This window comes from Syngnathus scovelli, chromosome 21 (genome assembly GCF_024217435.2).
Source record: "Syngnathus scovelli strain Florida chromosome 21, RoL_Ssco_1.2, whole genome shotgun sequence".
Lineage (NCBI taxonomy): Eukaryota > Metazoa > Chordata > Actinopteri > Syngnathiformes > Syngnathidae > Syngnathus > Syngnathus scovelli.
This window is the reverse complement of record NC_090867.1, coordinates 6,099,430-6,122,079: the sequence shown is the minus strand read 5'-3', so window position 1 is coordinate 6,122,079 and position 22,650 is coordinate 6,099,430. Positions and strand designations below refer to the sequence as shown.

Genomic DNA, 22,650 nt, shown 5'->3' with positions numbered 1-22,650 from the left:
TGGGTGTGATGCAAAATAGCGCCACAAGAGGTCACTGTTCTACCAAGAGGCAAGTCATTAATTTCCGCTGACAGGAGGTTCCGATCCATTGTCGACTCGTGTACGTGTGTGTATTGTTGTACTGCACCGTCACGTTTATTCTCCATCTGCAAACCTTATTGAAAAAGATCGAAGAAACGGTACGATTCAAAGGTCAAATAAGTGTTTTTCTTCGTCTTAAGCCAAGCGCGCTGAGTGGGTTGCGGTTGACGTCTGGAAGTAACTGCGAGGATTAACCAAGACCTGCCGCCGACACCAGCTGCACCGAGCCGAGTGGCATTCACAAGCCGCTCTCAGGAACGCGACTCCGGGATCAAGGTGAGCGGGCAAGTCCCTTCCATGGAGGGAACGTCGAACACAAAAACGGCCAATTTGTTATCATTGCGTTTTTGTCTTTTTTTTTTTTTTTGTCTTTTTTTTTTTCTCTCTCTGTGATTTTTTTTTTAACCGAACCTGTAAGTCCACAGTAACGCACAATAGCTACATGGATATTCCAATGCTCTTAAACACGCTAAATAGTGGCCGTAATAAATAATAAATATGTATTGTGTGAGCATAACTGCCCTCATTGCACCTGTCCAGTGACGTCATGTGTCGCCTTTACCGTGAAGTACAGTATTTATTATCCAATTACAACATTTGCAGTTTAGTCGTATTTTACATTATTACGTTTTTTTTTTCCACTGTAAACGTCGATATTTGAATATCCAAAGTATTTTTAAAAACGCTGGAGTGTGCGCATGCGCGCCTGCAGGGCACGTGCACAGTTGTTTTGGACCCCCAATGCAAACATTGGCGTCGACGAAAAATTAATTCATAAGTCGTCATCCTTAAACTGAGTCACATGAGTTTGAATGATGGGTTAATCCTGAACACAGGTCACATCTCAGTTATAAGAGGGTGTGCGCACTTGTGCAACCATATGATCTCAGTTGTATTCAATGTTTAAAAAGCACAAAAATGATCCTATATTCAACATATATCACATAAATTTCATTTTAAAGAGCCAATACTAAAGATATTTCCTATCAGTTTTTAATTTGGATGTTTGAGGTTTTAAGTCAAATTGGGTCTTGAGTGCAATGTTACAGTTTTCCATGACTTGTGTGTATTCTTAATGCAGTACTTAAAAAGTGCGTTCTTGACCTCAGATTCCCACCGTAAGATTTAAATACATTCGATTTAATCATAGCAGTACCTTTTTATAGCGCCATGTTTTGGTGTTATTCATAACAGTCGTCAGCATCGCTTGAACCTCCTTCTGACTGAATCATCTCTTATTTACGTGCTATACGCAGTTAAAAATAGCACGTTTACTTTTAGAAAATGCTAAAATTATTCAAACGCCCCATACGCTCACACACACCAAAACATCTCAGCAACTAATGGATGGTCTGTCATGGGGGCATTAGTCGTGGTTGGTGAATACAAAAAAATTCTCCTGGGGGGATTCTCAGCTTGTTCCCTTGAGCCAGATGGTGCTATTCAGTATACATGACTTTCATTTTTTATTAGCTCCTCATATTCTATGGCGGTTACTTAATGTGTGGTGATGCTATGTGTTTATCTGGTTCATTATTTAGTTTTTAATTTCCCACTTAAATGTAGAATTCTTAATATTTCAGCTTTTTGTGGCTGCGAATATTCCATGTAATGTAAATCTGATCAACTCTAATTAAGCTAGTCACATCTTTAAATAGCATCAGTTTTAATTCCGTCATTATATTACGCCATTTCCCCTGTTGCCATGGCAATGCACATGGAGGGGGGGTAGTGAGGAGCCGCTCACAGTTGTCTTGGATACGGCAGTTTTCCCTGTAAAGTAATGAGAGGAGTTGAACCTGTGGGAGCACGGGGTTATTTTTAGGCCTGACGCCAGGCTCCATATGTGGATTAAGTCTTGTTCGGCCGCTGTTTTTGTGCATGTGTGTTGCGTGTTTACATGCTGCCGCCTTTAGGTGGTTGTTGTATGGATACCTGCAAAGGTCATAAAAAAACCAAAATGTGTCACCAACAAAGAGCAAGCAATCACAATCCAATTCATTTGACCATAATGCTAAAATAAGGGCATTAAATAAAAAATAATCCATGGAAATCCTTGTATTTATACTTTTAACAAGCTCCGCATTTCCCTGCGTAAACACAACATCCCTCGGGCGGAAGGAAGGCTCATGTGGAATTAAAGAGCAAATCCATATTGATTATTTTCCCCCCAAAGCTCTTTAAGCATGTGATAATGTGAATCAATACTTGTAGTGTAAACACATCTGTCGAACTGTATTCCTTGTTGTGCGATTCAGTGCGCACAATCATTTTAAATTTTAATCTGAGGTTCAGATATGTACACAAGTGTGACCCTACAGTGACATTGCTGGGGCTGCCGTAGCATTGCTTTTACCATTGTTGTCATAGCAACCAAAAATTAGCATCTTCTCCTGCCGGCATCTCCAGTTCAACAGCTGTGCACTTTCTTCATCCCTGTTATTGAAACCCACTCTCCTCGTAGCCGACCCGCCCACTTGACATATTGCCACTACTAGCAGTCTTTTTTTTTTTTCCCCCCTGATCACGTGACTATTCTCTGTTGACATTCCTACATTACCAGGTCACCTGACGATCCAGTTTTGGAACTCCCGGTTTTGGTTCTCATGGTGCCTGATGTTAAATGGATCAATTAGAATCAACAGATCCTCTCTAAGCCAAACGTTGGCTGGCCTGCTCACTCACCCGCTTGTTCAATCTTTCCATCTGTTCGTAATATTCCCCCCACGGACACAAAGGCACTAACTGCAGGGACGTCTATTAATAGTTCCTAAGTGAGTTGGATTGCAGTTAATGTGGGTGGGAAGCTTGTTTAGGCAGATTGAAAACACGATAGTTGGGCCCTCTATGATGGAAGGAAATTATTTTCTGCAAAAGTGCCTTCCTGCCGGAGATGTCGCAATCATTTGCTAATCAATACTTCAGTTTTGTCTGGAATTTTTTCCCCCTCTAATGTCTGTTTGCTTTTGCAGGTCACCTAGCAAATTTGGCGGAGGACACAAGGAAGACGTCCTAAAATGCCCGTGGCAACGACTTTTTCTGATACCGGTAAGTGGCTTTGTCAACATCCTCTCGCTATAACCGCAATTTGGCACGAGACTAAAATTATACTCGAGATATAACGGTCACCGTCGGAGAAGATCTTGACAACGCAGCGGTAGCTATCACGTTGAGCGCCTTGAGGACCTATGAAGACGTCAAAAGAGCCCGAGTGATAGCGAAAGCTTTGGAGCTAATCCCACACTCCAGACGTGGATTTCATCTCACCAATTCTAATGTGACTTAATGAACTGGCGAATGGTTCGCTTCAACTCCCGTCTTAAATTAGTCATGCCTCAAGGAGGATTTTTCTGATGCAGTCTACGTCACAGGTAGGCTGAGACATCTGATTCTAGTTTGTTGAACCACAAAAACATGGCGCCACCCATCAATTCTCCCTACCGCTTATCCTGTAGTAAGTATTAGAAAACAAACAAATCCATTCTATCCGCATTCTAATGTTACTGAGAACTCTGTGTATTGTTTTGCTCTTAAGTATTCACACAAAGCAGTCAGGTTCAGAGGGAGCCGCTTAAAATGTGTGAGTTGTCCTCGAGCCAAGGGCTCAGCTTGGCATTACAAAACAAGCCAAAGTACTTTTTTATATTTCACAAAGCTTTTTTTTTTTTGACACAGACTTGAAGAGAGAAATGGAGAAACAGTCACCTATTCTCCACCTTCACCTAAATTCCTTCCCTCTGGCATAAAGTCAATTGTCTTTATTCTCGCCGCACGTCGGCAAGGCTCACGATTAGCGTTGACGTCTGCCTTGTTTGTTTATTACTCATTTATGATTCTTCACAAGCCAGCTCAGTGCTACTCTTCTGCCCAGCTAACCCCCACAGGGAAGCCTCCAGAAAAATTGCCCAGCCTCCCACCCCCCTCCTCCCCCTGAGTAAGCATCACACTTTCTATTTTCTTGCACGCTCCCCTTTTACGTGTCGTTCGCTCTATCTCTCTCTCTCTCTCTCCGGTCTACTCCTGCACACAAGCCTGTCGTCCGCATTCATTCATGCGAAGAAGAGGACGTTCAGTCAGGCGTGCGTAGCTCACACACTTTCACGTCAAGAGCAGGTGGAGAGGGAGGGAAAAAGAGCCAGGAGCCGTTTGGCAGGAGGAGGAGGAGGAGGAGCGCAGCCTCACACACAGTATTGGGCGTCTTGCCGCGAGTGTATGTGTGTGTGTCGGCGCGGTGTAGTGAGGTGTTGGTCACTATGGCTGGCAGTCTGTTTGGAAGACTCTCCCTTGAGGAGGGGGGCTCGGCCTTCTCCTTGGAGGGCCTGGAGATGAAGCTTGGGGAAGAAGGTAAGACCACAGTTGTCTACTTTGCGACATGTTCATCAGGATGACCTGGATGGATTTAATTAGGTACATGATATAAATGTAGCAAATCACGGTTAAGTCAGGGGAGTCTGTTGGCACATCTTCGGTGACGATGACAAGTCGCGACAGATAGGCCCCAGGGCGGCATTGGCATGCACGGGAGGAGCAAAAGTACAAGGGCGGCCGTGGATGCAGAAAGATGGCGAGAACGGAGTCAGAGGTGGTTGCATTGCGTTGATTGTGTCGAGACAGAAAGTTAGCGTGTGCTTGTGGAAAGTTCTCTGATCTCTCCTCCAAAGGACCGTTTTAACTGTGCGGCTGGATTGAGATCATCGGTCATTTCAAAAATAGAAATGGTGAACTACATTGGAGTTCCATAGACACGCCATTCCTAATTGACAAAGTTCATTAATATTACATATTGTTTCATACCGCTGTGTTATTTATGCATCCGTAAATTGGCTCGCGTGACCCACGTATGGGTTGCCATAAATTGTTAAAGGTGGTTGCCAGATGAAGTTAGGTGGTGTCACGGCTCACGGCGTCCATTTAAATACGCATGAAGTTACATTGTTCAAAGTGCATGTGCCACACTGGGTGCTGGCTTGCGACAAAGCTTGTCAATTGTAATGTGACTTGACAGCAGGGACAGCCATAATGAATCCGGTTTTCAGGAGGGGGGGGGCGTCTGAGTCCGTATATTCACGACGGGCAATGAGCTCATTCATACGCCATCGTGCTGTAATCAGACACCAGGTCACATTGTTTACATCTGTTTGAAATCACACAATTCTCAGGGTGTAACCCGGGCCGCTCGCTTTGCCGGTTTAGCCCATCAGAGATCGTTGCGGGCTCTCTTGAGAACGGGACAATTGAAATGGGCTCGGGCTCAGTCTACGTGATAATGTGCTGACACTTGCAATTATTTCGCCCACATTGTCCGCGGGGCAATATATTATAGCGCTCGAGCTGCACACAAAACCGGACAGGCTTGTAACAAAAAAAAGTTGATTGCGTTACGCCTTGGTGGCGATGAAATTTTTACTGTGACATTTGTGGCCGCGTTGTAGTGTCGGGCAGATGTAGCTGACCTTGAGTTAGCGTATAGCTAATTTTGGAGTCAGCCAGTCCTCCTTTAAATATTTCCAGTTGCCTCAAATTTTTTGGGGAACTAACTTATTATAATTGAATTACCTCAAAATAGCCATAAAAAATTTTTGAAGGCCTCCAAATGTAATTCTTTTGTATTTCACCTCCCGATCGATTGGCGTCAGCATGGAAAGTCTTAACACCTCATTAAGTCAGAAATGACTCATCCGGTGACTCAAACCACAATAAAATGTTACGGCCTCTCTCTTCGACATCTATCTCAAAGAAGCTAAGCTGAGTTATTAATCACGTTATCTTGTCAGTTCGAAATGTACAACAAGAGAATGACACTCTGCACCCCGTCGTGGCTGCGAGGCCCCCTTGAGAATCAGCCCTGCGCACCTCTCGGAGTCCCTTCACGGCGCTCCTTAGCAACAAGGCAACCTTCACTAAATGCTTTGTAAGAGGTTCACGGTCTTCCCCTCCTGCACAAACAATAACGTTTAGCGGCCTCCGTGACATTGGCTTTAATTGTAGCCCTTCTCGGAGGGCACGACAGCTCCCTTTAATTTGCCTTGCTTGTAATTGCTGAGTGACGCCAGAGGACATCCCGCTGTTTTATCATCATTATTATTAGCGATCCTTCTTTCGAGGGTGTTTATGAATCATGTGTTTATTGGTGGTTTTACTTCTTAATCGCTGAGCTGATAGAAGATAGAATTGGGTATTGGTAAAAAGTGATTTACGTTGTCACGTTTGTTGGGTGTAGCAGAGAGCGTCACACAAAAAGTGTGATTAGAAAGAGGCTAATGTGATTAAAGAGACTTTAAAACGGAGTCTGGCGCTCTGATTTGCTCTGCCAGGTGCAAATCTGACAATATGGAGCAGAACTCGTGTCGGAGGAGGCCAAGCACAAAGAAAAAGACTTCACTGCAGAAGCCCCGTGCAATTAGTAACTTAATTTACTTTGAAACGAAAGGAAGCGCCGCGTAATGATGAACGATCAAGGTCGTCGGCTTCCGTCACTGTTATTCCCCGCCTGGCTTGTGTCTCGCTTGGAGACGGAGTCAAGATGTGACTTGTGTCCTTATTCCGACTTTGAGAGGCAGCTTAAGATGCGCTATGGAAGAGAAGTGGGCATTCTTCACGTGCTTGTAATCACTCAAGCTCACAATGGAAATTTTGTCGAATAAAGTGTCAGTCTCCTCATTTCCTCTGTTGGGAATTGCGCCAGGTAGAATAGCGCTATAATTTTTTCTTGTACATGGATTCTGAATTTTCCTGCCAGTCGATATTTTCTAGTTGTATGCAATTGTAGTGCTTTGAGGTGACCGGCTCAGTAAATAATATTTGTCTCGACTGCGTAGCTGTAAATTTATTTCATTGGGAATTATACCATTATGTATTTACACTGAAAGGACCCCCAAACTGTTTGAATCATTCGAAGCGGGAATGAGTTCTTTTCTTCTTTGTGTCTTGTTTGCAGTCATGCATCAGGCTTTGGACACGCTGAGTGACAGCATCAGCTCGACAACTGCCAACGACCTGGACCTCATCTTCCTCAAAGGCATCATGGAGAGCCCAGTGGTGAGAGCCAAATCATAGTTGCCAGGAAGTTAGATGCAGTTTGGTACTCCATATTTGTTTATGAGAAGTCTTTGTTAGTAATGATGAGTTAAAATGGGCCATTAAAGGCTTAGAGGTGTAGTAGCACCTTGGAGGAAATTTAGCGATTAACCGAAAGAGGTTAATCTGCTCAGGCATGCCGTGAATGAAAGCGGCTCGTTGATTGATACAGGTACTTTTGACATCACTGGTAAATCCATAAATACTGTTGCGTGCCGAGCGAGGAAGCCAGATGGAGGGAAAAAAAAGTGATTCCGTGTGCGATGGTGAATTGTATTGATTGCCCGGCGCTCTTGATAGAATCAAGCAATCTAACCGTGTACAGAATCAGATCGGTGATTGGAGTCATCAGAAGCGCAACATGAGCGCTATCCTGTGTCAATAATGTCATGACAAATGTGTGGATGCCATCTGCTTTCTCCTCATCCGTGCCAAGGCTCACGAGCGCTTTGAGGAGCCCAAGCTGGAGGCGGTGAGGGAGAACAACGTGGAGCTGGTCCAGGACATCCTCAAGGAGCTCAGCCCACTGGCGCACAGGAGCCAGGCAGCCGACGAGCTGGTCCGCATCCTGAAGGAGCCTCACTTTCAGGTGTGGAAAGGAAATTTCACCGTGATGATTGATTTGGAGATAGTGTTGGAGCCATCAACATTTTCTGTCATCCCCCGCCGCCTTAAAAGTCGCTCCTGGAGACTCATGACTCCGTGGCCTCTAAAAACTACGAGACTCCGCCTCCCAGCCCTTGTACTTTCATGGACGCAGCCCTCAACAACCAACCGGTGCCACCTGACGCCGTGAGGATGGTGGGCATCCGCAAGGTGGCTGGCGAGCACCTGGTGAGTGGATGAGAAACCTGCACTGGATTTTCTGACGCAATTGCATTTTGCTCAGTACAAAACGCTTGCGTGCAAAGGGAGTGACCTTCCGCGTGGAGAGCGGCGAGCTGGTGATCGCCAGAATCCTCCACGGCGGCATGATCGACCAGCAAGGTCTGCTCCACGTGGGGGACATCATCAAGGAGGTGAACGGCAAGGAGGTGGGCAACGACCCCAAAGTCCTGCAGGAGATGCTGAAGGAGGCGAGCGGCAGCGTGGTCCTGAAGATCCTGCCCAGCTATCAGGAGCCACACACACCCAGACAGGTCAGTCCAGATTATTGGTTGGAATCTTAGGTGGGGACATTTCTTGGGAGGGATGGAAAATGAGTCAGGCATTTATTTGATTAGCCTCACAAAATCTAATTCTGGAGTGCGATGTTCTGATATCTGAATTGTATTTTTTTTGTCACTTAACCAAACGCAAAGTGACCTTTTAATGGCCCAGAAATTGCAGTTTACGAAACAGACAGTTATCCAATTCGCTTGGCGTTGTACTCGTTGTCTGACATTTACTCCCATGTGATCAAATATGCAGCCAGCGTTTTAATATTAGCATTTTTTCAGCGAAGAGGAAAGTGGCTGCCAATTGTGTCTGGTCAGCCAGTAAACATCAGCGCTCTGCTTAAAAAGCCTCTTTTTTGTCCTGAGCTGAACCTCCACCAATATAGTTTGTGTGTGTGTGTGTTTTTTTTATTTTTATAAATAATGATCATACATCACTGGAGTATTAGAAAAGGTGTCAAGTGCAGAAAGGGGAGGGAATGGTTTCCATGGCGATGCGTTTTGGCTCGCTCTGGCTGGAGTTCTCGGGCGCCTCTCTCCTTGTTTCTCTCTGTTGGTGTCCTATCATTGAACGTTGCGCTTATCAGCCTTAAACTGTGACGGAGAGAAGATTTGATTGTTCTTCTGCCAAATTTAATAAGGCTCAGTCATGCGCGGAATTAATTAAACAGCATGCAAAGTATGTGCCAGTTTGTTTTAAACTCATTTGTAGATCATCCCATATGTCTTTCCAGGCTTTTGTCAAATGTCACTTTGACTACGACCCGTCGCACGATACCCTGATTCCGTGTAAAGAGGCTGGACTGAGATTCTGCAGCGGAGACATTCTGCAGATTTTCAATCAGGAAGACCTGAACTGGTGGCAGGTCGGTACAGCCTCCCACATATGCGACACGACAGGGGGGGCCCCGTTTGTTGCTCTCAACTCGTGTCTTTTCTCAGGCCTGCCACATCCAGGGAGGGAGCGCCGGTTTGATTCCGAGTCAGCTCCTCGAGGAGAAGAGGAAAGCGTTTGTGAAACGAGATCTGGAGCTCGTTACCTCAGGTACGGCCGAGACGACACGCCTCCTCTCGGCGGCGCCCAAACAACAGAGGGAACGCTTTTTAATTATGCAGATTTGACCCCTTGCTGCATAAACACACAGGGAACAAAGACAACATCTGTTCCACTCGACGACATGCGTGCATTTTTCACCCGCGCTGTCACCTCTCCAGTCTGCCTGCGAGCGCCCCGAATTCTGGTAATGAGCAGGATTTAAAGATGGCGGTTATTAAAATCCGCATAGCGTGGATTTTGCATTGACAAACGATTTGCATCTTTTCACAAATAAAAATTGGCTGGAATTTTATCATTTTATTGATTAAAAATAAAATTGTTATATACACCTTTCAAATAACGAACGACCTGGCCCATCTGTTCATTTTCAAATTCAAATTTGGCCCCTGAGCACAAACCTTGCCCAGTCTTGTTTAAAAATTTTGCAGTCATCAACAGAGAAAAAGCCAAGCTGCGCAGTGAGTCACAAAATAGCGCTTCACTTTTTGGAGAACAGCCACTGACATACTCTAAGAGCTCTCAGAACCAGGGAAAGACACATCGTTGTCCATTCTTGATCTAAAAGCAACAAATATCCAAATATTGCCAATGTCGTTCCAGTGGGGGAAGGAAAGCTGGAAACACAAAGGACACCATTCCCTGGATTTAACTGGCTAACACAAAAGGACACGTACAGAGCGTTTGTGTAGCGACATCTAGTGGTCATATATGCATATAACATCTGATCTTATAACAGCTGACACTTTATGGAACGAGCTGGTTTGGTTTTTTCACAGGACCTTTGTGTGCTGGAATGGGTGGCAAGAAGAAGAAAAAGATGATGTATTTAACCACCAAGAACGCAGGTACTTGAAATCCCAACATAAGAGGGTCTTGGACTGGGCTACGTGTTAATTACAATTATTAATCTTTGAAAGAATTTGATCGTCACGAACTGCGGATCTATGAGGAGGTCGCCAAGGTGCCCCCTTTCAGAAGGAAGACGCTGGTTCTGATTGGTGCGCAGGGCGTCGGGCGTCGCAGTCTCAAGAACAAGCTGCTGGTGCTCGATCCTCAGCGATACGGCACCACCATCCCATGTGAGTGCAAATGTGCAATCACGTACTCAAGTGCATGTCCTGATCATGATGTTTCATCTCTTGAGTTGACTTTTGTGTCTCCAGTCACCAGCCGAAAACCAAAGGTTGACGAGAGAGACGGTCAGATGTATTCCTTCATGACACGCAGCGAAATGGAGTGCGACATCAAAAACGGCCGTTTCCTGGAGCACGGCGAATACGACGGCAACTTGTACGGCACGAAAATCAACTCCATACACGAGGTGACGGAAACGGGAAAGATCTGCATCCTGGATGTCAACCCCCAGGTAGGTGGAATCATGCACGAAAGTTACTTTTCAGGATAACGTGAACTCTTTGACAACAGCAGTAATTTTCTCCAAGGCTCTCAAAATCCTACGGACGTCTGAGTTCCTGCCCTACGTGGTGTTCATCGAGGCTCCCGATTTTGAGGTCCTCAAGGCCATGAACAGGTCGGCGATCGAGTCAGGAGTGGTCACGAAACAGTTAACGGTGAGTGCCAATGTAAAACTCAAGACAACCAAACAGCCTATACGCATCCCCCTTTTGATGTGCTCCCTTCAGGACTCGGAGCTCAAGAGGACGGTGGATGAGAGCGAGCGCATCAAGAGGGCTTACGGACATTACTTTGACCTCTGCATCATCAACGACAGCCTAGAAGCCACGTTCCGAAGTCTACGCTCCGCCATGGAAAAACTCTCAAACGAGCAACAGTGGGTGCCTGTCAGCTGGGTCTTTTGAGTTTCAGTGCAGAACGGCGGACCATTCCCGTTGACGCCTCCTCCCCTCATTCAGGGGGGCATAAATGTGAAGTGGTTTCTTTGGACCGACTTGGTGTTGTACTTAATTTGTCATCATTCCGTCGATGTTGAAGCGGTTTTAGAGTTGGCTCTCGGTTTTTAGCGCCGTCGTGTGAGTGGGTGTGTGCTAAGCGCCTACTTGCTAAGAAATGTATAGTATAGAGGCGGGACATAATTTGCTCCATGATGTGGGACTTGTTGGCGAAGACCCCCACAATTTGTTCTGTCCTATAGGGAGGCAAAAGAAAAAACAATCTGAAATACGCTAAACACATCTTGATGCATCTGGGGCAAATTGGAGCGTACTACTTGACTGTAGCCAGCAGGGGCGCTGTTGGTTTCATCAACAACGGCAAGAAACGATAGGACGTTGAGCGCTATCCACGTTACCTTTGCGCAGGAGTTCAGAACATTCAAAGATTGGCATTACAAAGATTTTAAAATGAACATTTAATCAGTATTGATCGTTACTAGTAGTTGACCAAGAAAATGTAGTGGAATGGCCAGTTCTTGTAAAGAGTCATGTATTTTAGGTAGGTCAGTCATGGGTCGAAATCTTTTAGCCTTCCAAATTTCAAATACCTAACGTAGTGTCATGTTTACATTGAATTGTTACGAGACAGACGGTAACATACCAAATGTGATATTTGTATGAAATTCCATGTATTTTCCCACCCTAGCACCATATACTAGTATGATTGTATTTGTTAAGAAATGTGCTTTATTTGTATTTCGTCACTCATCTGGAAAATAGACAGCAATAGAAACCTATTGACACAATACGACAGTTATCAATATCAACAAACTAGTCAATATTGACCACAACCTGTTTGGTTTACTGAGAATTGCAAAGGAAGTAAACATGAGCGAAGCAGAAAGTAGACAAATGAATTTGAAGACAAACATTACAAATTTCAATCAGAGCTGATGTCGTTATTTGTCACATACAAGCAGTCCAGTACATATTTTGCCTTAATATTGTTTTAAAAAGCCAAGGATTTACTGAATATTTAAATACTTGTTCCACCAATACTGGCAACGTCTTCATATTTATTTTAAGTAGTGTAATAAAAACTATACCATCACTCAGACAAGTGTCGGTGTAGCTTTTTATATTTAAACTTTGATGCACAGTAACAAAAATCTATTGGTCATAGAAACGCTGGTGGGTGTGCGCAAGTGCTGGTTGAGGGGGTCCTCCAGTGATGAGGAGCCAGAGGCAGCGTGATGGGATACATCTCGTAGGCGGGAGGCGGACCCCCTGGCCAAACGTTTGTTAGTTTGGGGTCAAACTGAAAGAAATTTCAACATTATATAAACCGCTCAAAAATTCTTGACAATTTAACAGCTTATTAGTTTGCGGCTCAAGCTAGTCCAAAATGAAATCCATGTGTAATTTGATAAGTTATATGTTACAGATCCTTATCAAGCACCAGGAGTGCTTTTTGAAACCATCGTGGGAGCAGACGAGGAGACCGACACTGGTGAGTTCAACACTCTCATTCTTCACAAAGTCCCTAGTCCAAAGTTTTTCATTTAAGGTGTACCCACCAGTGAGTAAGGTGGCGGAAAATCAATGGTGCTGTAGCGCGGTGGGAGTCTCTCGTAATGTCTCGCCGTCCCCTCCTGAGGTTCTGTTAGCGAAATGGCTTGGATGGAGATGCCGCTTTCCTCCTGAGCGCTCGCCACGGTGATGTCATACACCACTCTCTTCTTCCTGGCGTGCAAGTAGAAGCAGAGCAGCACCACGGCGATGGACACCACCAAGCTTGGGAATCTGGGAGCAAGTTCTGGTCTACTAGGATCATGTGATTACTTTTGTGTTCTGCACTGTCTTGAGGTACGAGTTCAATTCATTCTGTGACCAAGCTCCTAACTTGAAACACTGAAATCAAGTTAATCTGGGAGAGTGTTGCATTCACTGCCATCATCTCAACTCAATTTTTTGCTCATTCATTTTTTTTTATTTTTTATAAATCATCTAAATGACAACTAACATCTCGTGAAACTAAGTTGGCACACTTGTATCTCAAGACACTACTGTGTTATTCGTCACGGCGGCTACTTACACATATTGAAATATATTCACAATGGTCATGGTCCCTGTTGAAAAAAAAACCCCAAAAAATTAATATAAATTTGATTGAATATGGTTATACAGTGTGTGTATTAGTTAGCACATATCAAAACCGCAATGCGAATAAACATTTGCACAGCGAAGCCAATAAAACGATAGTGTCCATTTTCTTTGAAATGTTAACTTTACCTAACAAAATAAATCAAGCGTGCAAAAAATGTAAACACTACACAACCTTGTAGGTTATTCAATGTCCCAACATTGTGTCACGCCTGCTTTTACACAAACAAACTAGAACAGATCATATTTTTGTGACCCCACAATGACCCCGCAGGCTTTACACTGACAATTATATTCAAAAACACTAAAATGGGTGTACCATTGGAAATATGTTTGTAACAGAAATGAGCAACATACTCTTTGGACCTTCATCCATAAATTGGTAGCTCATTGTGCCTTTCAGTATCTGCTGAGTTTTTATAACTCTATGAAAAACTTCAAACCAAATTGAAACAAAACATATTTGACAAATATATACACGACATATATTGAGTCTTACCTTGTCGAGGAATTTTTCACATAACCTAAAATGTTTTTGTTCTGTGCGTAGCTCCAAAAAGGTAATGTTAATGTGTTCCAAGCATAAGACAGGATTTTATAGCGTTATTGTCTCATTTAAAGCCGCAGGACTTCCTGTTTAGGACATATCCTGGGTGGATGTCAGAAGTTTATGTTGCTCAATGAATGTGTAACTGCCCCACTATAACAAAAGGAAAAAAAAAATGATCATCATACTGTTTGACGCCACTAAGGTGCATTGACTCAATTGCATTACTGTATAATCCTGGCCTAAGCCATTGCAGTAGCAGTAAATGTGCTAGATGCCATGAAAACACGCCCTCTAGTGGTTGTGAGCAGTATAGGTGATGACATCAGAGGCATTGATGGCAAACTTAATATCGTATTTTTGCTCTGGAAATAAGATAAACAAATGTTTGTTGCAATTTATTTTGCTAGAGAAATTAGCCATATATAAAATTATGTAGCAGGATATTATTGTGATAAAAAGTACAACCACAAAAAAGCATAGTAAATCAATACCCTTTGGCAAATAAAAGCTTATAATTAGCTTTAATTCCTGGGCCAACTAAACATAATATGCTCCTAAATTACCGAATAGTGATTGCATGATAACGACCGATTGCCTTTAGGCTCGGCCCCTGCACGACATGTAAAAAGTAATCATGACTTGCCGAGATAAGCATTTAATAAGTATATTATCACTGTCACTTGTCATCACAGTTTTTTTAAGGACTTGCTGAGTAGAAACGATTCTAACAGAGAATAAGGAAGGAATAAGTCAATGAAGGAGAAAGTGAGGATTCCGTTTGAACTTGTCGCTTTGGAATGTTAAGGGGACAGTGTTGAAACATGTTGAAGGTATCTCGGCTGCTTCTCTATAGAACAAGTCTCTGATAAGACCTGTACATTGTCATACTGTATATTGTAAAACTTTCAAACAATTATTGCCCTGCGATTGGCTGGAAATCGGTTCAGCTGGAACTGGCTCATCCACGAACAAACGCTATTAAAAAAAAGTTAATGTAGCAGAGGGGGAGGGGGAGGAGGTGGGGGCAAAACACTAGAAGTGGCAGTGGGCGGTGGTGGTGGAGGAGGAGGAAGAGTGGCAGCTCCCGCCACAGATGGAGGAGGAAGAGAAAAAGCTCCTGCAACTGGAGGAGGTGGAGGAGGAAGTGAGTCCGGTGAGCAGAGGTTGCTTGGTGGTGGTGGTGGCAGACATGTTGGTGAGGTCAAAGAAGGTGGAGGGGGCAGTCCACTGTCCAAACTGGTAGGAGGAGGAGGAGGAGGGGGTGGAGGAGCAGACGAGCCGGCGTCAATTGTAGCTTGAGGAGGAGGTGGGGGGAGGTCATCAGTGAGGTTAGCTTCAGCAGGCAAGGTGGGGACTGATGGCAGAGGCACAGCGAAGCCTTGCTTGGTTCTAAACAAACAGAAATGTATTCATTGTATTGTATTCAACCTTGGCACATGCATTAAAAAAAAAAAAATTGTTGACATACATGGGGGCATCTGCATTGCTCTGCATGCTGTCAGTAGTCCCTGTCCTGCTTCTGGGGGGCTCTTGGGAGACCTGTGTGGGGGTCACCAGAGGATGTTCCGCCATACAGGCAACATATGACACTCGACATGTGACCTTTAAGGTTACCTTGAAACTGTGTCCAGTGGTGTCCAAGCAAGAGTATGATATGGGGAGTCGTGAATAGCCTCGCTCCAGTTCCCTTCCCGAAGTGGGCGGAGCCACAAGAGCGGCATGTGTGTTTTTTTTGGATGTAGTGAAGATGCTGATTTCTCTCCTGGCTACTTTCTCGTAGTGGATGGAAGCAGCCTGGACCAAAGGCGGGGAAAAACACTGTACTTTGAGTAGGACTGGTGGAAAGCAGGCACTGGAAATGATGTTTCCATGGCTAACGGCGCTTCTTACCAGTGACATGAGATTAACTGAGGACTCCATGTTCTTGACCTGAATGGCCTGAGAGTCGAGAAGTCGGAGCAGCAAAGTGGCCACGCTGTTGATTTGATAGGTGACGCTTGCCAACGCCTGAGTGGTCAAAGCTTTGGCCTCCTCAAGAGCCTTTGTTGGCTCATCTGCCTGCAGAATTTCATTACAAACACTTCAATTGGTTTACAAGTCGAAAGAGTACTCCAATTACTTTGCAATGTAATTTGTTAAAGACCTATCTTGTGTGTACCTAATGAAGTGTCCTGCATGTTTGAGTGGATGGTAAAAGCTCATTTGTCACCTGCAGGTAGTTGTTTTCGCAGTAGTCTGCAACTTGTTGCAGGTTGCTCTGGTTCTCAATCAGCTTCTTCCTGGCCGTTGGTGCCTCTTCAAAAATTCGAGAAATAACCTGAGAAAGGTTTTTCGTGTCCGCCATTGCCCTTTAAAAGTGTTTTAAAAATCCTTTACTTCAGACTGGTTCATGTTGCTACTTGAAGGAGGAGGATGGTTGTGGTTCTAGGTTCTGACTGGCTGAGGAAGGCGGGACTAAGGGGGGGGGGGGGGGGGGGGGGGGATGAGCTATTTTGCTCTCCTTGAAGGAATTTTAAGCAAACTTCATTGTTGGGAAGAATTGATTTATCACACGCAGAATGAAAATTTGCAGAAGCAGCAAAATTGATGCATGGGAGAGAATTGTCAGAATAATTTACACATATATACTCATGTTTGGCATGTGTTTTTGAGATTGACAAATATGTGACATTTACAATTTGTTAATCTCGTGTGAGCATTTGCAAATGTTTAATTTTGCTTGTGAATTTTTGGATGGACGTTTGCGGATCAACGGTCACGTACACTTTTCATGTCCTGAAAAACAATGTCTTTTCGATTGTAAATATCGATTTTGTCCCAATGTGATTGCCGTCCAGGAGAGATCATCTGCGCGTGCGCAGTACCAGGCGCAGGTGCCGCAAATTAGTGCAATAGGTGAGCAATAGCTGCCAATAGCTGCCAATAGAAGTCCGAGCACGAGATTTGACTTTACTACCATTCTATTGAAGTTTAAAATTCAATTTAAGATGCCCGACTGCCTTAAAAAAAAAAAAGCACCGGTCGTCGCCGTGTTCGTTGAGGCATATCCGACATGGCGGTAAGTATATGACGTAACACGCGCCGTTCAAATTCTGCAGCTTTCGCACACTTTCAAACATTTGGTGCATCTCAAACTGATGCGTAATTTTTACGTGATTTTGAGATTCACAAACATATGCGCGATTTTGAAGTGTTTTTCATTTTGTTTTATATGCACCAAATTATGCGCAATTTTTTTTATTTTATGGCTTCCAGCGAGCATGCGCAGAAAAAGGTTGGCTTGGATTGGTCGACCTCACGCCACGCCCTGGGCAGATTCATCAAGTGCGGCAGTGCACAGGTGCGACCGCTCGACCGCGTGGGACCTACTCAGGTAAATGAGCACACAAGTAAATGTTTGGCGTTTATTGTCGTTTCTCACGATATTATTTTGCTTTTTTGCAGGGTTTTCACGCTCACAGGACACAATAGCGTTTGAGGTGAGTATATCTTCTCACAATTTAGTTCCATTTATTTGATTTAGCACATTGAGCTTGTTTCTTTTTCCATTGAAGTGTTTCTTGTTTCTTTTTTTGTGCTGCCCACCTTTTTTTTTCTGCCCCTGATTATGTGGTTCAAATGTTATATATGCATGTCAATTGCTCACCCCCATGTTCCTATTTGTGGTAGCTTGTTCATTCTAATGCAATTCATTTTTTTTAATGTTTGTTAATTTGCAAATAATTTGTTTAAACATCGAATGTGACAAAATACTACCAAACATTTCGGCTGCAAATATAGCCCAAAAAATTGCGTCTGAATTCCTCCACTGCCTGCCGCGAACGCACACCCCGAAACATTTAGCATGTATTAATTTCTCTGCTTTCCAGTTGGATTGGACACCAAATAGTCGTTTTATGTTGCCAATTTTGGACTTGAACTCGGATAAATGTCCAAATCTGTACTCTTATTGCTAACATGAGATAGAATGTCAGTAACAAGTACTTTTGAAGCTATTTGATGGATTAACTTGATGCTAATTTGCTATATTGTCTAATGGCGTCGTTCCGGGTGTTTGTAGGTTGCTGCATCTAGATGGCGTTCAAAACTCGGACGCATTGTCCTTAGAAATTGCAGCCTTAGACAAAACTAACTTTTATGTAATGACTTTTTTTTTTCTGCAGAACTAAAACTAAATGCAGCGAGCAGGGGAACCTCGAACCCCGGGTCCCCGCCTGTGAACAGTGACGAGAGAGGTCTCAGAAATGAGGAAGACACTCCTAAATACGTGAAAATAAGTTGGTGTTTCTGTGCCTGAGATGGGAATGGGTCCTTTTTTTTTTTTTTTTTTTTTCTTGTACATTAATGCTATTGCATAAATGTAGTTACCAGCACTCAATTATTGGCACCTTGCATGTTTTTCCAGGGTTGAAAAGAAGCAATGAGGAAAGAACCAATTCCACAACCAGTCAAGAATCAAGCAGGATGCCAACGTGGACATGTCGTGTGGGGATCGTGTGACCAGGAGGGGGCAGTGTTTCGCTGTGGTTGCCTTTGGTTATGGGTGCACGCTGGAAAGGTTGCCTTGAAATGAGGGCAGGTGTTTGGGGGTCTGATGGTTGGACTTGCTTAAGAGGTGCACTGTAGTTGTGGTTGAGGTTGTGGCTTGTCTGGATCCAGAGCAGCTTTGTCTTGTGTGAGGATAGCGGTTGAAAGCCGGCCGGCGCATTGGAGGCTTTGGGGGAGGACTTCAATTTTTGCACATGCAAAACCCTTTGAGACTTGACTGTGATTTTGGGCAATACAAATGAGCTCGACTTGACTCGGTCCATCACAGCGATCCACACAACCAAATCCTTGTCGTGTTTCACCTCTTATGTTTCAGGTTTTGTGGACGAACCAGCTTGGGTACGACAAGCAGAAGCCCAATCTTGCTATAAGAGCAGCGTTGTCTCGTGCTAGGATTGCCATTGATGGCGCATTGTAACCTTTGGGGGAGGACGGTGTCACGTTGATGGACACAAACAAAACTTTGATGTGGAGCCGAATGTCTAATGTCGCAATATGACTTGTTGATCATTGTAACATTTTGTCTTTTCTAACCTACCACTGTCGTATTTGCGTTCTTTGTTCTCCCTACGGTGTAGGGTGACGTTGGAGCGAGCCGGTTAACAAGCTGCTGGAAACTGAGAATTTTGACGTGGAGCCGAATGTCCAATTTTGCAATATGACTAACTGTAACATTGTCTTTTTCCTAATCTACTACCACTGCCGTACTTGCGTTCGTTGTTCTCCCCTCAGTGTAGGACGGCATTGGAGGGAGCCGGTCCACGAGGTGCTGGAAACACAAACAAAAGTTTGATGTGAAGGATGTCCAATTTTGCAATGTGACTTGTAACATTTTGTCGTTTTCTAACCTACCACTGTCGTCCTTGCGTTCTTGTTCTCTCCTCGATGTAGGGCGGTGTTGGAGCGAGCTGGTCCGAATGTCCAATTTTGCAATGTCATCTGTAACATTTTGTGTTTTTCTAACCTACCACTGTGGTACTTGCGTTCTTGTTCTCCCCTCGGTGTAGGGCGGTGTTGGAGCGAGCTGGTCCGAATGTCCAATTTTGCAATGTAATTTGTAACATTTTGTCTTTTTCTAACCTACTACCACTGTCGTACTTGCGTTCTTGTTCTCCCCTCGGTGTAGGGCGGTGTTGGAGCGAGCTGGTCCGAATGTCCAATTTTGCAATGTAATTTGTAACATTGTCATTTTCTAACCTACCACTGTTCTTACGTTCTTTGGTCTTCCCTCAGTGTAGGGCAGCGTTGGAGCGAGTTGATCCCGAATGTCCAATTTTGCAATGTTATTTGTAACATTTTTGTCTTTTTCTAACCTACTACCACTGTCGTACTTGCGTTCTTGTTCGCCCCTCGGTGTAGGGCGGCGTTGGAGCGAGCTGGTCCAAATGTCCAATTTTGCAATGTAATTTGTAACATTTTTGTCTTTTTCTAACCTATACGACTGTCATACTCGCGTTCTTTGTTCTCCCGTCAGTGTAGGGCAGCGTTGGAGCGAGCTGGTCCCGAATGTCCAATTTTGCAATGTCATTTGTAACATTTTGTGTTTTTCTAACCTACCACTGTGGTACTTGGTTCTTTGTTCTCCCCTCAGTGTAGGACTGCGTGGGAGCGAGCTGTTCAGTGAGGAACCACCGGTCGAGAGTGCTCAAGACATAATGACGCAAGCAGCGCACAACTCATTGCATGTTCTGTCTTTTGCAGACTGGACGCAAAAGGGGGGACGAACGGCCGGACCCGGCGACGGTAACCAAGAGTAACTAGCCGCTGTGATCTAGTAAGCAAGTGACCGCCAACTTTGGGTGCGCTTTGAGTTTGACATTGTCTGTCTGCAGATGGCGACCGGGACACGACACAAACTGATCCGAGGTGGACTGCTTGGCCGGGTGGCATCACTCTGCAGCCAGGTTCTGAGGGAGACCCGCTTCCCTGGAGACGTCGACCTGCGCAGCGTCAATGCGTGAAATGGAGTTTTCCTTTTTCAATTCACACCAGTGGTGTCCGAATGTTTGTTTGAGGGCCTCGTACTGAAACAAATTCAAAATTGTTTGACAAATTCATTAAAGATTCTAATCAATCATGAGATTTTGCTATTAAGTGTTAAAATGTTGTGCTACTGCTACAAAACGGTGTTAATTTTGAAAGTCAATCATGAGGTGTCTTGGTAAATCTAACACCGCAAAAATGAGGCTAAACTTGTGTTGAGTGAAATTTTGAATAGAAGATTTGACTTGCAAACAGCGTAACGTAATATTCTGACGCCCTTGAGCAGTCAAATTTTGGCGCTCCCCTCGTGGCCCGTGTCCAATGGCCTTTTGTCACAGAGCCCCCATGCCGCAGTTCGGACACCAATGGTGAAGTGTGTGTGTGTGTGTGTGTGTGTGTGTAGGGCTGCACGTGTATTGGAAAACTGCCACATGGTGGTGTACGTTAATGGCATGCACTTTAAGAAACGAAAGATTTTCTTTGTCATGTGGCCTAATGAAATAAGCTCCGTGTTTTCTTGCCAAATTATTTTAGAAGAGAAGTCACTGATCCAAGTTAACATCTAACTGATCTCATTCAGTTCAAAAAATTCATTTCCATCCCAAGTTTTTGCATAACTTTGCACAATGCAATAGTCTGGCCCAATCCTGCCATATCACTCATTTTCCAATATGTTGTGCAGCCTTGATTGAGTGCAAACGCGCAGCGGCGGCGCAAGCGAAACTTTGGTGCTTGTGTCTTGCAAGGTGGAAGAGAAGCTGCACAAAACAGCCAGCGGATGGAGGTCACTAGACCTGGGATTGGGGAGCAAAGGAAGAAATCACCCCAAGAAAAGCAGTTGCCATGTGATGAAGAGGAAGGAGCCTGATTCATGACAGGCCAGAGGTGACGTGGCAATCAAATGTACAAGGAGAGTGTACACACCTTTTTTTTTTTAATCGCATTTCCTTATTTGTCTGTCGCAGGGCTCGCTCGCGTGGCGTTGGAGGGATGGGAGCAGTTCCTCAAATGAAGATGAGTACCATCTGCCGGTCACGGAGTACATCGACAGAAGTGAACCGCATGCAACTGAGTGCCGTCTTTCTTTTTGCAGTTGTGCGACGCAGAGGAAGAGTACAACGAACCTTCAGCAGACCTTCGCCCGTGATGAGCGGCCTACATGAGGCGGGTGCAGATGCGGCGAGGGCGAAGCAGCCAGCATTTAGGGAGAGTATGACTTTGGTTTTCCCCCTTCCGCACTTGCTTTCCTTCCCTCCCTCCACTTTTTCACTGGGTGTGCACACTGTCTGCATGATGCCTCTTTTTTCCTCAGTGCTGTCATTGTGCAATATTGTTTTAAAGTGTTTTTTTTTTTTTTTTTTTAATGGAGTGAACTGTAAAGTTTATACTGTAACTGTCGCTGTACCTGTATTAAATTGTGAACTGAATTCAAGTGGTCCATTATCAACATTGGCATGTAAAGTATTGTGCATATTTTGAGTTAAATGACAACATGCAAACTGTAATACTTTGAAACATTCTCTATAAGGCAATTGAAAAATTAGTCTCAAACAAATGAGTCCAAATAAGTAATATGAAACATGCAGTGTCAGGCATTTCTTTTCACAGTGGAAAGAAATGCTGTATGCTTTCAAAATTGTTGACAAAAGTAGCCTGACACCCATAAATGCAAATGACAGACTGCGTTGCGACCAATGAAATTAATCTTTGGCAAACCCTTTTGAGAAACTGCCATAAAATGGCCACTGAATTCAGAATCTTGCTCAATGTAGGTGCATTTCTTTTTGTACGAGAAAAGCCTATTTTCAAGTCTGAACCTTTATTTTTGCGGTTGAATCGTCGTGGGTGATTTTGTGAATAAAGTTGACTTTGGTGTCTTGTTCCTGTGGATGGCCTTTGTAAATAAAGCCAACTTTGTGTCAGTCATTCATGATGCAGTTGATTCAGCATCTCTTGAGACTTAAACTTATTACACGTTTTGTTGCAGGTGTTGTCTTCATTTGCAGTCTGACTACGAACGCCTGTTGCTATACAGTGGAGACGGAAGCTAAAGTAAAATTTTAAACATTACATGCAACTTCTAGGATGTTGGCCTTCAATTCAAAGCAATCGTTGCATGTTGCTTAACACTGCCAACCTTGGTACCAGTACTGCATAATACCATCCAGTTCAACGTTAAGC

At 44.2% G+C, this 22,650-nt stretch overlaps 2 protein-coding genes and 1 long non-coding RNA gene across 5 annotated transcripts; 2 read left to right on the top strand and 1 right to left on the bottom strand.

The window, feature by feature from the left end:
* Window positions 1-41: 41 nt before the first annotated feature.
* mpp2b (MAGUK p55 scaffold protein 2b) lies at window positions 42-12,345 on the top strand. Of its 3 annotated transcripts, XM_049758802.2 has the most exons (14): window positions 42-100; window positions 222-357; window positions 3,054-3,129; window positions 7,019-7,119; window positions 7,595-7,747; window positions 7,837-7,992; window positions 8,070-8,297; window positions 9,050-9,181; window positions 9,258-9,360; window positions 10,149-10,217; window positions 10,290-10,451; window positions 10,536-10,738; window positions 10,815-10,943; window positions 11,016-12,345. In XM_049758802.2, the coding sequence occupies exons 3-14, from the start codon at window positions 3,099-3,101 to the stop codon at window positions 11,190-11,192; spliced, it is 1,644 nt and encodes a 547-aa protein (XP_049614759.1). In that variant the 5' UTR covers window positions 42-100; window positions 222-357; window positions 3,054-3,098; the 3' UTR covers window positions 11,193-12,345. The 3 variants fall into 3 exon arrangements, with proteins under 3 accessions (XP_049614759.1, XP_049614758.1, XP_049614757.1); XM_049758801.1 differs by lacking the exon at window positions 42-100 and having other exon boundaries at window positions 107-357; XM_049758800.2 differs by lacking the exons at window positions 42-100; window positions 222-357; window positions 3,054-3,129 and adding an exon at window positions 4,085-4,425.
* A 1,975-nt stretch (window positions 12,346-14,320) lies between these two features.
* On the bottom strand, window positions 14,321-16,378 carry abi3b (ABI family, member 3b). The gene is made up of 5 exons (XM_049758831.2): window positions 16,148-16,378; window positions 15,829-15,996; window positions 15,553-15,732; window positions 15,407-15,477; window positions 14,321-15,327 (listed from the first exon to the last, which is right to left on the bottom strand). Exons 1-5 carry the CDS (start codon window positions 16,280-16,282, stop codon window positions 14,928-14,930), a joined length of 954 nt encoding a protein of 317 aa, XP_049614788.1. The 5' UTR covers window positions 16,283-16,378; the 3' UTR covers window positions 14,321-14,927.
* A 46-nt stretch (window positions 16,379-16,424) lies between these two features.
* LOC125991181 (uncharacterized) lies at window positions 16,425-22,530 on the top strand. The gene is made up of 6 exons (XR_007489190.2): window positions 16,425-16,996; window positions 17,194-17,311; window positions 17,383-17,417; window positions 18,102-20,260; window positions 20,319-21,354; window positions 21,435-22,530. It is a non-coding gene; the product is annotated as an uncharacterized lncRNA (long non-coding RNA).
* The last annotated feature ends 120 nt before the right edge of the window (window positions 22,531-22,650 follow it).

What these genes read in the sequence shown, in the direction of transcription:
- mpp2b (XM_049758800.2), top strand. Translation starts at nt 4,335, where the DNA reads ATGGCTGGCAGTCTGTTTGGAAGACTCTCCCTTGAGGAGGGGGGCTCG. An exon ending in TTTAACCACCAAGAACGCAG is followed by an intron (nt 10,218 to 10,289) that starts GTACTTGAAATC and finishes AATCTTTGAAAG; the next exon opens with AATTTGATCGTCACGAACTG. An exon ending in ATACGGCACCACCATCCCAT is followed by an intron (nt 10,452 to 10,535) that starts GTGAGTGCAAAT and finishes TTGTGTCTCCAG; the next exon opens with TCACCAGCCGAAAACCAAAG.
- abi3b (XM_049758831.2), bottom strand. Translation starts at nt 16,282, where the DNA reads ATGGCGGACACGAAAAACCTTTCTCAGGTTATTTCTCGAATTTTTGAA. An exon ending in GCGAAAACAACTACCTGCAG is followed by an intron (nt 15,997 to 16,147) that starts GTGACAAATGAG and finishes GAAATTCTGCAG; the next exon opens with GCAGATGAGCCAACAAAGGC. An exon ending in CCACTGGACACAGTTTCAAG is followed by an intron (nt 15,478 to 15,552) that starts GTAACCTTAAAG and finishes ACCCCCACACAG; the next exon opens with GTCTCCCAAGAGCCCCCCAG.